The sequence below is a fragment of the Sceloporus occidentalis genome, unplaced genomic scaffold (assembly GCF_023333645.1).
Source record: "Sceloporus occidentalis isolate IW3139 unplaced genomic scaffold, rSceOcc1.0.p SCAF_10, whole genome shotgun sequence".
Lineage (NCBI taxonomy): Eukaryota > Metazoa > Chordata > Lepidosauria > Squamata > Phrynosomatidae > Sceloporus > Sceloporus occidentalis.
Genome location: NW_028316990.1, coordinates 24,221,659 through 24,238,700, shown reverse-complemented (window position 1 = coordinate 24,238,700; position 17,042 = coordinate 24,221,659). Strand labels below are relative to the sequence as shown.

Below are 17,042 nucleotides of genomic sequence, written 5' to 3'. Positions count from 1 at the left end.
AGAACTGTAACCTTATCCATCGGACCTTCTCTTGCAAAAGGAAAAAGGTCCTTTTTTCTCCACTAATTCGCCTCCCAAATGTCCGCTAGAGGAACTTTCTGAACCCGCAGAGGACCTTTTGAGACCAAAAACCTTCTTTTACAGAATTTTGTTTTGACCCAAACATTTGGAAATGCCTCCCACACCCTCGAGATATATATCTGAGGTATTTTAGAGCAAAAAAAGTGACCCTATAGGACCCTCGGGGCACAATAATGGACTTTCTCTTTTATTGCTTTTGATGATGATGATGATGATGATGATGATGATGATGATGATGATGATGATTTTGACGTTTCCCCATGCATGCAAACTGACTCAGGAGGCCACAGTTTGTTGAGATCTTGGGCTTACATGAGCAGCTTTGCGTACAGTAATGGAAACAGGAAAGGATGTTGTCAGACATCAGATACATAAGCAAAGCGTGACCCTTCCTATGTCCTGAGATTTTATTTTTTTAAAAATTAAAGACCAATACAAATAATTCATCTCCTCTCTCTGCAGGAGAACGGCTGCTGTTTAAACCTACTACAAAGCCCCGATAAACTGTTTAGTCTAAGAATATTTTGGGAGAAGCATCTGATGATGATTCCCAAATGAGGTCCCCTTGTACACATTTGGGAAAGTCGGAGAGGTATTTCCGAAGGGCCAGATGCATTACATTGAACGGAAACCAAATGAGAGAGGAATTCAGTTAATATAAAAATCGACATACGTTTTAGACCGGGATGTTTCAAGAGGAACATCTTTACTTCCCAGACTCAAATAACTGAGATATATATATATACACACATACATATATATATATTGTGTCCAAAGGGTCATGCAGTAGAGGAGTTATCATCCAGCTTTCACAAAATGTAGCAGAGGAGGAACAGTAGCCAAGACAGCCATAGGACATTGCTAAATGGAGGATGTCTCGAAATTCTGGACTGTTTTATCCTTTTGTTTATTTTAAGAAGGCTAAATTCCCAACTCTCAAGATTCGCAAATGAAAATTGTAAAGGGATATGGTGAGACAGGGAGCCCATTGACGGGTTTTGCCTATCAATAGAAAGGTGCAAAATAGTAACGAATTGAATGCAAGGCAGCAGCAAGATGGACATGACATTGTGTGCCTCTGCTTAAAAACCTCCAAAGAAGGAGATTCCACCACACTACGAGGCAGCATTTGTAGGAAAGGCTAAATATCTCACCAAACTACAGTTCCCAGAATTCCATAGCACGGAGCCATGGCAGTTAACATGGTGCCAAACTGGATTATTAGGGCAAATATAGCCTCAGACTAGCATAACGAGAGCAGGCTACAATCAATTAAAAACTTACTGATGCAATTTTAGGGAAACACTGCTTCCCAAAGCTACCCCAGTAATGCTGCGAACCAGGAATATTATGTATGTGGGGGGGGGGGGGGGGGGGTCTCACATTGCCCCTTTAAAGTTCAGTCTAAAACCTGGAGTGGATCCACTGCCACATTAACATGGACACCATGAGACCGGAAACCAATAGAAGCAATTTATGGCTTAGTTTCAAGAGAGGAAAAAACGACTTACCGTATTGCAAAGTCGGTGTTTTCCCTGCTGCCTCTTCAACTTGCATCTCCTGGACTCGGTCCTTTGTGCCTCCTTTCTTGGAGCTGAAAAGGAAGGCCAAGGAGGCATCATCGAAACAGGCGATGCTGGGCACAATGGTCAACCAGTTGAGGAAGCTCAGGTTCCCACTGATGATGAGGAGAACCTAGGAGCAACCAGGAAAGGGAAAAGTGAGTTTGTGGGAGGCGAGTAGAAGGAAGTCTGGTTGCGCTCAAATACATGGTTTGGATCCAGGATAACTATGGGATCTCTGTCAGAGAGCTCCGATGTACGTTGTATGTTCATTTGTTGTTGTTCCCTGCCACAATCCATAGGGAGGAGCAGGTAAGACATCATGATGATGATGATGATGATGATGATGATGATGATGATGATGATGGCAACAATAACAACTACTCAATGAATCCCATTGTGGGGGTAAATCCTTGGATCATGTAGATTCAGGGCAGTTTTATTCCCTGCAATACATTCAGATCTTCACAGGGTTCAGAAAATACCCCCCGATTAAGACATTTCACGAAAGCGGTTTTCACCCGCCAAGGTGAAGGTTAAGCAACCCACGCTATTAATATTTCCCAATTAGCTACTTTGCTAGGAAATCTCACATCTCTTATTTAATTCGATCCCCGCACTCCACTTTATAATATTGAGGCAATTTTAGGAAAGCAGTTCCCTGGTTTGCCACTTCTGACACAGGATCACTTTACCACTTTATGCAGAGTTAAAGTGGGTGGTCCATTCTGTTTTCTCAGGTTTTTTATTTTTGAATTGGGGGGGGGGGGGGTAATGATTCACATCCCTTTATTGCTTGGAAACCAGAAGGGCAAGAATCTTATTCCTACCAGCTGTCAAAAATGAAATGAAATGAAATGAAAATAGGATTCCAACCTAATCCAAATCTGGCCTCTGAAAATGTTTGAAATGAAGGTGGACTGATGAACTTGACACATTCTCTCTGAGCAGATGTTCTTCGGCTTGAAGCGTATTTTTTTTCACCGTCCTCTTTTGGGGTTTTCATGGTATTTCCATGCCATTGTTCAACCTTGTCCAGAGATGGCAGGTGCACCAGGAGAAGTTAGACAGTGCCATGCCAAAGCCTTTCCAAACAAGGCTTTTAGGGGTGAAGGGTTTCGTCATCGGAAGGGTGGTGAATGCGCTCTGGGGTTTATCCTGATCTTTCCAAATGCTATCCAAGGTGCTGAAGCTGTTTTGGGGAGTGGGTTCAGGACACCTTTAAATTTCAGCCTAAAAAGCATGGATCAGATGTCATGTCACCACTGACACGGAAGCCACCAGTCATTGCTGTGGGATCCCAATCTTGGCCACACCGTGTCTCCAAAACCCAAGAGGCTTTCCTTCCTGAGGCAGGGAAATGAAATATAGAAATGGAGAACGCAGTAATTCCAAATAATTATTTGCAATAACTCCAAAATGCAATAATTCCAAATTATGGCTAACAGCGTGGGAAGCTTGTCACCAGGATGGGAGTCCCCGAGGCAAACAGGATGCGTGGCTGGATTTCTTTCGTCTTGCCCCGATTTCCCCCCCTCAAAAACACCCCCAATGTTACCAGGACTGACCCTTGGTCTCGAAAACAGGTTGCAAAGCAGAACAAGGCCGGCCAGACCTGGATCGCATTAAGGTCTGACCTCTTCCAACCCAACCCTTGACTGCCAATTCTAGCCCAGCGTCGGCGAAGGATTTCTTTTATTAAGACACAGTATTAATCACGGTAATTGGGTAGGAACTGTAAGGTTATAAAACTACAGAATGTCTAATGAGCCCAGGCCCGAGAGGAGGAGCTGAGCCCCCCATTTTTGTTTTTGTTTTAATCTAATAATGTCAGTTTTATGGATTATGACTGGAGTTTTATGAAGTGTGATATGAAATACTGTGGATTCATGGCTCTCGCTGGATTAATTTCAGGGGAGAAAGAGTTGTTTCTCTGCTCCTTGAGCCCCCCCTCCAAACCTGTAACAATTATTCCTCATGTTTCGCTCCCCTCACCCTTGGTGAAAGAGCCCCCCCAGTGCTAGAAAAATGGGGAGATACCCCCAGAAAAGCATGCAAGGTGGTGGGGTTTGAATCGCAGATTGTTATAGGCATACAGTAGGCATTGGAAGCTCATATTCTCTGCCAGACGAAATTTGTGTCAAGTTGGAGCTGGAAGACGCAGTTTGCAAACTGTTCGAGACATGGTCTGTTGGCGTGAGGGCAAAAGGAATTTGCATGGACAAGACTGTCCAGGAATCAGCCAGTCTCCCAGTAGGCTATGGAACCAGTTTGGTATAGTGCTTTGAGTGTTGGACTACGACTCTGGAGACCAGGTTCAAATCCTCGCTCAGCCTGTGGAAACCCCCTGGGTGACTTTGGGCAAGTCACACTCTCTCATCCTCAGCAGAAAGCAAAGTACATCCTCCCCCCTTCTGATTTCTGTTTTCCCATAAATCAGGTGCTGGTCTCTTTGAAAAGTGCTCCTGCCAACTTGGAATTGATACCCGATTATCAACCATCTACATCTGGTTATCATCTTCCATAATATTCAAACATTTTAGGGGTGGTGGATCCACAGTGGCCCCTGAACTGGAGATGCAAGTCTTCATAAACTTTGTTCTCGTAGACAATATGCCATTTTGCTATTTTTCTCCCCAGTGTTAGAAAGTCAGTTTGAAGAAGATTTGTCGTTCAGGTGTCATTCATTGTCGTTCAAGTGTCATAATAATAATAATAATAAACAAAAGGGGGAAGTATGAGGTTTTTGGTGCAGAATTTTTACACAGACTTTTTTTCCTACATAGCAATGCTCTTTTCTGCACAGAAAGTCTTCGGTGCAGAAAATGCTGTTTTCTGCAGAAAACAACCCTCTGCAATTTTTGCACAGAATAAGTCCCAAATTGCAAATCTACTCATCCCTCCAATATTCCCATCTTCAGGGTTCCCGAAGTTCAGGGAACGACAATTGAAAAATAGGTTTATCAAACTTTGGGAAACTTTTGACATGGGAGCCACCAGCCTCTACCAGTGTGAAGTTGGCAACTTTCTTGTGGTTGAGCAAAAGGGTTCAGCAAGGACCAGATACAAATGGGAGCTCCATGCAACTCAAAGGGGATCTTGGAAAAACATCACGCATTGATTTCCCGGTTGCAGGTGGAACGACGAAGGAATTCAAGGTGTAACCTAAACCAGTGGCAGACTGCGGAAAGCCGTGGGCAAGCCAGGGAGCCAAGGCACCCTCCCAAATTTTACAAGTGCATGCTACACACATACACACCTCCCAAGTGAGGAGAACCCTGTGGTTGTCCTGCCAAGTCATTTCCAGGAATTTGGGTTTTTTAAGAAGGGAGACAAAGAAAGAAAAGAGGTGTGTGGAGGGAAGGAGAGAGAGAGAGAGAGAGAGAGAGAGAGGCCTTTCCATCTCCTTTAAAAAACAAGAAGTGAAGGAAATTTATTGCCCTGTCAGACTTACAGGTCTTAACCCAAACTCAGCACTTGAGTGTCAAGTTTCTGCCTTCAACAGCCGCCCGCCTCCCTCCAGGGTCGAGTGCCAAAATATCTCCAAGTATTGCTGGTGGAGCCTAAGCAAAGGTGTCACGGTGTCCATCCATAAAAACTAGATGGAAGGCCCTGGAGAGGTGAGGAGAGCATGCCACATGTCACTGCAAGAAGTGTTCACAGTGGATTCGGCAACTCTAGGAAGTTCCTTCCTTGATGCAGAGGAGAAAAGCCATAGGAACAAAGAGAGACATTCAGCGTCAGTTGTTCTGCAGGACTATGTCCTCTTGTTTGGAATAAGCAATGTTTGTTGTTAGTGTTATTTGCCATCAAGTTGGCTTTGACCTATGGTGACCCTATCAATGAGAGATCTCCAAGAATTGCGATCATCAGCATGATAATGTTGGTGGTCTCTCATGGATAGGGTCACCATAAGTCAAAGTCAAACAAGATTGCAAATAACAATAGCAACAAGCATTGCTTATTCCAATTCAGGCCCTAATAGCTCAGGGCAACCGTAGCTTCCTTAGAATCATAGAGTTGGAAGGGACCATAAGGCTCCTGCCATTCAGGAATGTGCCAGACTTGTGTAGGGACATCTTAGTGCTAGCATAACATAAGTCCACCCATGGATATTATGCTATGATCGAGTGATGCAAGATCTCGACCACTGTTGGACAGCATTAGAAATCCTGCATTGCACAGACATACATGCAAATGTTGGTACACCCATGTGTGTGCATTTGCCTTCAACTCATCCAAATAGTCACTTCTTGTTTGCTTCCTATTTTTAAACAAGGCCTCCCATGTGCCTAACATAGCCCATCAAAACTAAAAACTGTTGTGAAAATACCCTACAGGTATTTTGGGAGGCATAATGCGGCAAGCATTTGACCCGGGGGAGGGCAAAAAAGGGTCCTAAGTGGCCGCAGGCAGCCAACAGGCCTCACTTTGCCTACCCCTGGTGTATACCTGCCTTTTGTGCAAAGCTTGGACTCTACAAATATCTGAAATAAATTCAGCCCTTTAACTCTGAAGTATCATCGGCAACATTTCCTTTAAAAGAAGACATACAATTACATCCAGGTGTGACAGATTTGGGGAAAGTACATGGATGGGGGGACACATCGACTGCCGGGAAACCTTGGCTCTCTGTGCCTTTTGCTTTTTCATATTAAGGACATGGGACACGCATTGTTTTCTTGCGGTTTGCCTACAGTTGCGCGGTACAAATTGTTCTGACAGCTCCAAAGAAACCCAAAGGGTTCTGCAAAACCAGCGTGTTTATGCCGAAGCGCCAAAGGGACAGGAGGCAAGTCCAACCTGGCCTGGGTTCAGCTGGGCCTCCCTTTCCAGCTGTGCCGCACAGATTTTGAGGTCAGGATCTCAGCCACAAGGCATCCATGTTCCTGCTGTGATGGAAACCGCCCCCAGGGACAAGCAGAAAAGAATCACGAATCTGACCACAGCCTCTAATTTCCATGGGGGCTTGGTGTGAAAGGTGCCAAGCCCTATCCCAATAAATTTTGAGACTGGAGTTACATCTCTCCCTGTCTCTCTTGTGTTTCCATGGGATGCTCCGTCCGAAATCCTATAGCCCGCTCACAGCTAGCCTTGGATCCATGATTTTGCTAGCTCAGTAATACTAATAAGCAATTGGGCAAACTGGCAAACTGTCATGCGCGGTGCTGATGCCTGGAAAATCCCAATCTTTGAAAGATGCCACATGCGCTGGATTTCAAATGAGGTTTACATTTTGTCAAGAGGTATCCCATTTGCCCTGAAAGGGGAAGAGCTGTGTCTAGCTAGCTCTGCTCTCCTTTCCATTTGCAGAAAGTGATACTGGAGACAGAGAGAGTGAGAGAGTATCAAAAGTCTGGTTGCTGAAACACTGCAGGAAAAACAGCTGCCAGAAAAGTCACTTTCGTCCGGCTGCAGAGAGTAAATGATACCCCTAAGGAGGTCTGGCATCAAAGGCCGGGATCCCCATAGAGGTATAAAAACAAAGCAGGGGGATAAACACCTCTCCTCTGAAGTCAAGAGTGGCCCAGGTGAAATAACTGTCTGCAATGCACACTTCTGGCAGGACTTGGATCATGGATTTGCTCTTGAGATGCACAACCTGAAACTGAACCCACCAAGGACAGGCGCAGGGTTGTAGGGTTAGATTCTGGGCTAGGGACAGGCAGGTCAAACATTTCAAAGACCATCATCATCATCATCATCATCATCATCATCACCACCACCACCTTTATGCCTTCTATGGCAGCGTGGGATAGTGGTTTGAGTGTTGGACTGTGACGCTGGAGACCAGGGTTCAGTTCCCAGCTCGGTCACGCAACCCATTGGGTGACCTTGGTCAAGTCACACTCTCTCAGCCTCAGGGGAAGGCAAGGGGAAACCTCCTCTGAACAAATCTTGCCAAGAAAACCCCACGATAGGCTCACCTTAGGGTCGCCATAAGTCAAAACCAACTTGAAGGCACTGGAGGTCTTCAGCAGGCAATTCTAAATACCTTGTGAAACTGCAAGATATTGTAGCAAGATATTGTGATGTTGTCGTGTGACTTGAAAGCACACAGCAATACTACTACAATACCTTGTACTTTCACAAGGTGTTTAGAATTGCCTGCCAAAGATCTCCAGTTCCTCACCCACCTACAAATACCGATAGGACGCAGGCATAGAAGTTAAAGGTGAACCGCAGTGCCATATTTGTGCATGCAAAAGCATCCCTGGCGAATCCTGTCTGGACCGAGTATCCTCGATTGCAGGGCAAAGATACCCAGATTCTGAAGTCTTGTTCTGGAATGGCCTCTTGAAAAGTGACAAATAGTTACATTCTTATTTCTAAGTTGGTAATGTGGTGCAGTGGTTTGAGTGTTGGACTACAATTCTGGAGACCAGGGCTTGATTTCCATGAAACCCTTTGGGCAAGTTCACTTGGGCAAGTAAGACTCTCTCAGCCTCAGGGGAAGGCAATGGCAACCTCCTCTGAGCAAATCTTGACAAGGAAACCCCATGAACAGGTTCACCTTATGGTCGCCATAAGATGGAAATGACTTGAAGGCACGCAAAAGTTGTTGGACTTTTTCTTTTTAAATGACGTTGTTCCTTTTCATTTTTCGAAGCAAAAATGCTCTTAGATTAATGGGATGCCCTACCAATCCGCGGCCCAAGAGCCACTTCGCCACCATCCTGGGACCGCTAACAGTCCTATTCCTGTGACTGTTCCCAATCCGTCAGGCTCACATCATGATTAAAAAAGTATGATTCACGTCTCCGGCGAGGTGAGCCCTGAAACAAACAAGGCTGTCTCTTACCGAGAGAGCAGGCCAACCCAACGTTTTAAAATAAATAACCTTCCCCAAACCCCTATTTTCAAGTAGCCGAAACTTTCCCACCTCGGCAACTAATTCAGGCTTCCTTCAAATTATTTTTCTAAGTAATATAACAATTTGTTTTTCATTAGAGCTTGTCAAAAGCCAGCGCCGGGTTTATTTTGAGAGAAGCCAGCCACGTTCGGAGGGGGGAACTGGACTCACGTTTGCTTGAATTGCAATGACGCCCATAGGGCTGCTCACCGCCGCTAGCAAAATAAAGAGTTTACGGCACCGGGTTCGGGGAGACGCTTTTCCATGATTAAAAAAATAAATTAGGGGCGCTGCATGGAGGGAGCAGAAAATGCCAAACTAGGAGTTAATTTAATGCACTCCTTTCGCCAACCGAAGTCCCCCTCTCTGTTGCTCATGCCTTTGCAACATCTAACTTGTTTGCTGGCCAACTCCTCTTGGGCTTCATTTTCATGATGCATAAAAGCCAAATGTATGTATCTTAAACTTATATTGTATGGCATTTTGAGTCCATTTTGGGGAGACAGGGGTTCGAATCGCCACTCAGCCATGGAAACCTTAGGCAAGTCCGACCCTCTCAGCCTCACTGGAATGAAAGGCAAACCCTCTCTGAATAAATCTTGCCAAGGAAACCCATGGTAGGTTCTCCTTAGGGTCGCCATAAGTCGGAAACAACTTGAAGGCACACAACAGCAACAACAAGAGCAAATCCCTCTTGGTCTTGTCTCCATCCCTGGCAGTACAATTTATTTATTTATTGTACTTTTGGATCACTGAACATATCTGCATGTGTGTCTAAAACACAAACATAAGACCGGAGTCAAACAATAAAGCAACAACAAGGGCCAAGGCATTAAAAAAAACCAAGATAAAAATCAGCAACAAAGATGAAAAACACTGTCATATGTAAAACAAAAGTCCAAGCCAAGCCATGCTAGTTGCAAAAGAGAAAGATTGCTGACATGAAGAATCTTAAAATGGCTTGGAAAATAAAACAGTCTCAGGCTGCTGCCACATTGCAGCATTAATGTAGCTTGGCACCACTTTAGCTGCTATGGCTCCATGCTATGGGATCCTGAGATTTGGAGTTTGTGATGGCACCAGAACTCTCTGAGAGAGAAGGCTAAATATCACACAAAGTACAAATCCCAGGATCCTGTAGATGTGGGATGTGCCATGGGGTGGGGTAGTGGCATGTTGGCATATGCACAAGAAGGAGGATGGAGAAAGTAAGAGAAAGAGTTCATCATGTGCCTGTTGGCTTCCTGACTGGTTCTCCCTATGAGATCTCTCAGGCTTTCAGTCTATGAAAATACTTTCTCCAGCTTCTTCAGGCCCTGGCCATGGTGCAGCAATGTGCATAGCATGAGGTTGCATGGCCTGAGGAGCAGAGCCTTTGGGTGGTGCCCAAAATCCTGCTGCAAACCTGACGCCTGGTGCAGCAGCACTGTTAAGAATGGAAAGTCGCATTATGGGGAGGAGAGGAAAATGGGCCATGCACATGGAACATTTCTGATGGAATTTGCTAACCATGTTTGACACAAATGCAAAAACAGGAAAGACATGTGACAACCAGTCCACTTCATGGACCAAGGTGGAAGCTTGCTCCTGCAATGTTGGGCTTGCATTTCCACTTTAGTGACCTAACCACTTGAAAACCTAACCTCAGGTCAAACAACATGCTCCACACATGTGTTGGAGAACCCCACTGGTGTCTCCATACGTTACAAAGTAACTAGATTCCTTAACAAGGCAATGGATTAACTTCCACGGGGGCAGCAAACCCGACCAAAAGCGCTGGCTCACATTTCCAATGCTAACTCATTTTGCATGGCCTTCAAGCAAGCTTTCATGGCGGCAGCCCATTTTGCCAGATTCCAGGCTAGAAGAACATATGGCAACGTAAATCTGCCAACTCCTAAGGTGTGACAGCAGGATCAACAGACAGGCAGATCTTAAAGAACACAGCAACAGGGCTACAGTTTTGGAACATTTCCACTGCAACAACTTGGCAAAAGTTTTCTGCTTCACGATCCAAGTGTTCAAGGGACACCTTTCCTACTCTTCCTTCTCCATCGCCACTCTGAAAATGTTGCAGTCTTGCACTGCGATGACACTTATGGTAATTTAAAAATGAGGAGAACCACAAGGATGCGCCTCTCTTCCTTTCACTTCCCTTGAGCTGTCAGCACTGAGGAAATACATGAGAGGCAGTTGGCTAATGGCTGGCTTGGCATGCCAAGGAGTTCCTGCAAAGGCACCTGGTCTCTTGGCAAGCGAGGAGAGCAGCTGCGCTACCGGATCGGGAACCATTACTGTGGCTCTGGAAGGATTACTGGCTGGCTGGCTGGCTGTCAGTCAGAGGCACACCTTCCTCCTCATTTCTGTCTTCACCTGCGCTAGGACAGATCTATACACTCATCTCTCCAAATTTACAGATTCTTTATCCACCGATTCAACCATCCATGGCTTGGAAACATTAAGAAATATATAAATTACAAAAACCTTATTTTTTGCCATTTTATATAAGGCACACCATTTTACTGTGCCATTGCATTTAATGGGACTTGAGCATCCATAGATTTTGGTATCCACTTGGAACCAAGTCCCAGCGGATATCAAGGGTCAATTATATTACGAAAGGTATGCACCATACTCTCTGCTGAGTCTAGCCCATCTATCCCACTTCTGCTCAATGTTGCTGGGTTTGGGATGTACTTTTGTTTTGAAGAACTAGGGTAAAGCAGAAAGCGGAATCATGGAATAGGGGTAGATTACTGGTTTCTGGTTCCCCAGTTCATGCCACCAACTGCTCCAAAAAAGGGGAAACAAGACAATTCTGTGTAGGGGTCTGGCAATAAAATGAACATCTGCATAAGATTCTGCAGGATTTCTCCCTGCTGCTTGTCTAAATTTGAGGGCACAGACGATCTACTCCAAATCTTTGTCTGCCACTATTTTTGCTGTGGAATGTATTCGTGTCTCCATTGTTGTTGTTTTTTCCCCTTTCTTGTTTGTTTGCACTGCTAGCAAAGTCTATACCAAGATTTTATCCAGAAAACTCTCTGAAGACCAAGCAAAATAATTTGTGATGCAAATGAAACCCTATATACAACAATCTCTGTACATAATATTCGGTATACAATAATATCCCCTCCATTCGCCCAGATATCTGCATTGAGTTAAGGAGGAATTGTATTGCCAACATAACACTGAACTTTGATACACCCTCCAAGAGTCCAGATAATGTCTAAAAGCAGCACAGTGACCATTACCCACTTGGTGCCCTCTCTCAGATGAGTTGGGCTACATCTCCCATTATCCCCAGTTGGCAAAAATCAACAACCAAGGATGATGCTACACCATTCTAGCAGGCTGATATATTTTAACTGCTATGGCTCCAGTCAACAGTGTCTAGATCAAGGGAAGTAGTAGCACCGCTCTATTCTGCTTTGGTCAGACCTCACCTGGAATTCAGTGTCCAGTTCTGGGCCCCACAATTCAAGAAGGATGTTGAGAAGCTGGAGCATGTCCAGAGGAGGAACACCAAAATGGTAAAGGGTCTGGAAACCACCAAGCGCTATAAGGAGTGCTTTAGGGAGTTGGGTATGTTTAGCCTGGAGAAGGTCGACAGGTGACATAAAGGTTAAGGGGTGATATGACAACGGTGTTTCAATATTTGAAGGGATGTCATATTGAGGATGGAGCAAACTTGTTGCTCCAGAGACGAAGATATGGAGCAATGGATTCAAACTACAAGAAAAGAGATTTTACCTAACATTGGGAAGAACATCTTGATGGTAAGAGCTGTTGGACACTGGAAGAGTCTGCCTTGGAGAGTGGTGGAGTCTCCTTCTTTGGAGGTTTCCAAACAGAGGATGGATGGCTATCTGTCGGGAGGGCTTTGATTGTGTATTCCTGCATGGCACAATGGATTTGGACTGGATGACCCTTGGGTTCTCTTCCAATTCTAGGATCCTATGATTTGATTCTACAGAATCTTGAGTCCTGTAATTTGGATAGGGACTTAGAATTCTCTGCTAAACAACTCTAATGCTAAAGAAGTCTTACCATCTGGAAGTTCTTCCTAATATTTAAGTGGAATCTCTTTTCCTGTAGTTTGCATCCATTGCTCCATGTTCTATTCTCTGGAGGAGCAGAAAACAAGTTTGCTCCATCTTCAATCGGACATCCCTTCTAATATTTAAACACGGCTTTCATGCCCCCCTTTAACCTTCTCTTCTCCTGGCTAAATATATGCAGCACACAAAGATACTCTTCATTCATTCAGGGGAGTGGGCCAGAGTTTCCTCGCAGAGGATGCTAAGTACCTTCCCAAATGACAAATCTCAAGATAGAGCCATGGCAGCTAGAGCGGTTTCAAACTGCTGCAACGGCATAGTGCAAATGCACATCGCATCAGGAATCTAAACCACCAAAAGGCGACCATACAAGATTGCACAACTCCACCCATTTTGAAGGAGCAAGATTTGTGCAACGCCATATTGCCAACAGAGGACAAAAAAGACAGCAGAATTTCTCCCTAAGGCTGCATTGTGCATTGCAGAATGAATGCAGTTTGGCACCACTTTAACCGACGTGGCTCAACGCTACACGATTCTGGGATCTGTTGTTCGGTGAGACCTTTAGCCTTCTCTGTCAGAGAGCTCTGGGGCCACAGCAAACTACAAATCCCAAGCTTCCCTAGGATGGAACCATGACAATTAAAGTGATGTCAAACTGTATTAATTCTGCAACATAGCAGCACCCTAAGGTGGGCACTGTTACTTTTTCTGGTAAAGCTTCATCCCTGTCTTGCAGCAGCCAACCTATGTGTGTGTGTGTCAGTTGTGTTTGTGTTTGTAATACTGAGACTTTGAGAGCAGGTACACCCATTAAATTGGTGTGAGGCAAGGGCAGGGACTTTGGGAACTCCAAACGCAGCAGTTTTTCTATGGGTCCCACCGGCTCACCTGGAACAAAATATATAGTTAACCGAGCCTAGCCACCATGACTCCAATAACAATTATAAAAATGTCCAATAAAACCTTGCATGTAATGTCAATTAAAATCTTGAAAAGCAGAATTAAGTGGGATATTGACATTAAACTTTATTGTTTCCCCTGCCGAGCAGAAGTGCCATCAATAAAAGTCATTTCGAATGAAGAAACGAATGGTAAATATGGAATAAACAGAAGCCTCTTGTTTTAAAAATCCTTTGGCTGCAAGGGAGCTACATGGGGACCCGGCTCTCCCTCGGTAGACTCCTTGGGGAAACAAAAGTCACTCAGTAATTGCAAACTGTCCATAAAATGTCAATTAAAAGGCAATAAGATGAATGTGTTGTAACAATGGACCATTATGCGTCCGCCATTGCGCACTGTTTCCTTTTAGGGAGCCGACTGGCTACTTGGTTAAGACTTGTGAAATTTCCTTCTCCCCATGGTGGCAAACAAATGACTCCATTGCTAGTTAAGGGATTTGTACTTGCTTGCTTTCGTTTCTTTTATTTTATGTAAAGATTTTCACTCCCTGAATAGACAGCGGAGGTCCACACGTTTTGGTCCAGGTTGCCAAAAGTAGCCATCAGGCAGAGAACAGCTGCCTGCCAGTGAATCCCAGGGTGCATCTATGTTGTAGCAATAATGCAGTTTGACACCACTTTAACTGTCATGGCTCCATGTCACAGATAACTGGGATTTGTAGTTTGTTGAGGGACCGGCATTCCTTTGCAGAGAAAGCTAAAGAACTTGTTGTTCCTGTTGTAGTGTGCCTTCAAGTCATTTCCAACTTACAGTGACCCTAAGGAAAACCTATCATATGGTTTTCTTGGCACGTTTCTTCTGAGAGAGGCTGCAGTTGTCATCCTCTGAGGCTGAGAGAGTGTGACTTGTCCAAGGTCACACAGTGGGTTTCAGTGGCCAAGCTGGGATTCAAACCCTGGTCTCCCAGTGTCCCAGTCCAATGCTCAAACCATTACACCACCCTGGGTTTCCATGGCCAAGCTGGGATATGAACCCAGGTCTCCCAGTGTCGCAGTCCAATGCTCAAACCATTACACCACCCTGGGTTTCCATGGCCAAGCTGGGATATGAACCCGGGTCTCCCAGTGTCCCAGTCCAATGCTCAAACCATTACACCACCCTGGGTTTCCATGGCCAAGCCAAGATTCGAACCTTGGTCTCCCAGTGTTCCAGTCCAGTGCTCAAACCATTATGCCATGGTGGTAAAATGGACTGGCACAACTACAAATCCCAGGATTCCATAGGATGGAGCTACAGCACTTATAGGGGTGTCAAAACTCCATTATTTCTGCAGGGCAGATGCACACCCGATCTCAGCTCTATAAATTTCTGCTTAAAACAAAGATGGGGACTGAATGGTTCACGGGTCACATGCATCCCACCAAGGTCCAAAGTGCGGGGCCCTAGCCCTGTCACCCAAAAATGTCAGAACAATGTCAGAATTGCAACCCCAGATCCCCTAGAGGGTGCAATGCTTCACCTCAAATCTACAGGAAGGAAAGGTGTTGCTTTTGCTTTGATCCCAAAATCAAATGGGTTTCAAAAACTGGGTTAGGATGGCAGCTGGAACTTGGAGGGCCTTAGGATGGGAAAGGCAAGGAAGACAAATAAATGAGTCCCGTATGGCAGCCCACCAGACACAACGGGATGTTTCAAAGGGGGGGGGGGGGCTCATGATGGGTTCAGCAAACACAGCTCCTGGCTCACAAAAAATGCAATCAGCATTTTTATGGCGTACCAACCGAATTTACACATGCGTTGCTCTCTAGTTTATATACCATGTGTACTTGCCTATAAAAGCCCAGAGCTGCTACTGCCCAGCTCTCGGGTGTCACCGAAGCCATGCAGCTCATAAAGAAAGTGGGAGACTGGCCAACCTATTTCATTACGGAGGTAGCTTTATATACACATTAAAAAAGAAATAGCCATTAAGGCAAGGTAGAGGAATGGGAGGCAAGGGGGGGACTATGAGAATCCAGAAAATGGCCTGCAGATATACGTTGCAGGATTATGATCAAAGAAGTCATTCAAGCAGGGTCAAGATGCATTAATTCTGTGGTGCAGATTAGACCACAGATACATATACGCATACTTATTCTGGAAGAAAACTTGGCTGGGAAGCCAACATGCTCATCCTCACCTGGAAGAGAATCTGCAGGACTCCATGAACGATGCACATGCGCCGTCCCAAGAACAGCAAGAAGGGCACGACCAGCTCAATGAAGTGGTTGAAGAGCGTCTCAAACTGGTGGAACCACACCGGAGACCGGTGCATGTAGTAGGCGATAGGGTTGGGTACGGGCTGGGTCTAGAAGAAAAGAAGAACCAGAACAAACATCAGCTGGGAAGGGAACTAGAAACAAGGGAGCCAAGGGAATGAAAGGAGATATGATTCTTGCTGCAGAAGTTCAGGACAAGCCACAGCTCAAGCGCAACTCTATCATAACCCATGCATCTGAAGAAGTAGGCTCAAGTCAATGAAAGCTCATGCTACCAACTTCTCTTTTTCAGTTAAATGTAGTTTGGTGTGGGACTTGGCGTTACATACCCAATTGCTTTAATCCTACAGCATCCTGGGGAATGCACTTTAGTATGGGACTTTGAGTTACATACTCAACTGATTTCTTGGCAGAATCTTGCAATATGTAGTTTGGTGAGGGACTTGGAGTTACCTGCTAGATTGCTCTAATCCTGTACTGTCCTGGGATATCAGTATGCAGAGGAGTCTTGTAGCACCTCTGAGACTATCTGAGCAAAAGCCGTTGGGGCATAAGCTTTTGTAGATTTGGTCTATTTCCTAAGATGTTGTACACCAAGTCTATGAAAGCTTGTGCTATAATGTCTTTTACACAAAGGTGCTACAAGAGCCCTTTGCATACTGATATTTTAGACTGAAACGACTATGGCCATTTGTTGGGGGTGCTTTGATTGTGAGTTCCTGCATGACAGAATGGGGTTGGACTGCATGGCCCTTGGGGTCCCTTCCAACTCTATCATTTCGTGAAGTTTCAAAAGTGCTGCAAGATCCCTTTGCAGATTGATTTTTCAGACTAACACAGCTATGTCTGTATTCTATTCCCCTCAATGCAACATGTCCATTTCTCCCCCAACCCATCCAATATATATATTCCAAGATATTCCATTTCTCCCCACACTACTCCCTGCAATGCATCTTTGAGGTCTAAAGTCATGCACTGAGGAAGCAGTAAAGATCTCCTGCTTATCGAACAATGAACGTTTCAGTTATGATCCAAGGCAGGAACTTCTCCAAGAGCTGGTTGCGGGCTGCGTTTCCCTCGCGCCGCTGTGACTAAATGATCCAGAGCTGTCATCTGGCGCAAAGTCAAGACCTTTATCACGAACCGTGCGGTGCTGGAAAACATCAGCGCAATTGCGAGCTCCCCGACTCCAAGAGCCACGTCGAGAGCGACGCAGCTTAGCATACTTAGCGCAGCCTCTATTCATTAACAGCCTTTTGTTTTTGTTTTGCTTTGTTTAGAAATAACAATAACAATAACAATAACAACCCTGACAGCAAAAACA

The 17,042-nt window shown here is 45.0% G+C and overlaps 1 protein-coding gene across 1 annotated transcript in view; it reads right to left on the bottom strand.

The window, feature by feature from the left end:
- The window catches only part of LOC149306226 (lipase maturation factor 1-like), a 92,701-nt gene that overhangs the window by 15,033 nt on the left and 60,626 nt on the right, over positions 1-17,042 (bottom strand). The window contains exons 4-5 of the mRNA XM_089539995.1: positions 15,640-15,807; positions 1,593-1,776 (exon numbers count right to left, since the gene is read on the bottom strand). Of these exons, the coding sequence (XP_089396121.1) occupies positions 1,593-1,776; positions 15,640-15,807 (352 nt within the window). The remainder of the gene's footprint in view (positions 1-1,592; positions 1,777-15,639; positions 15,808-17,042) is intronic.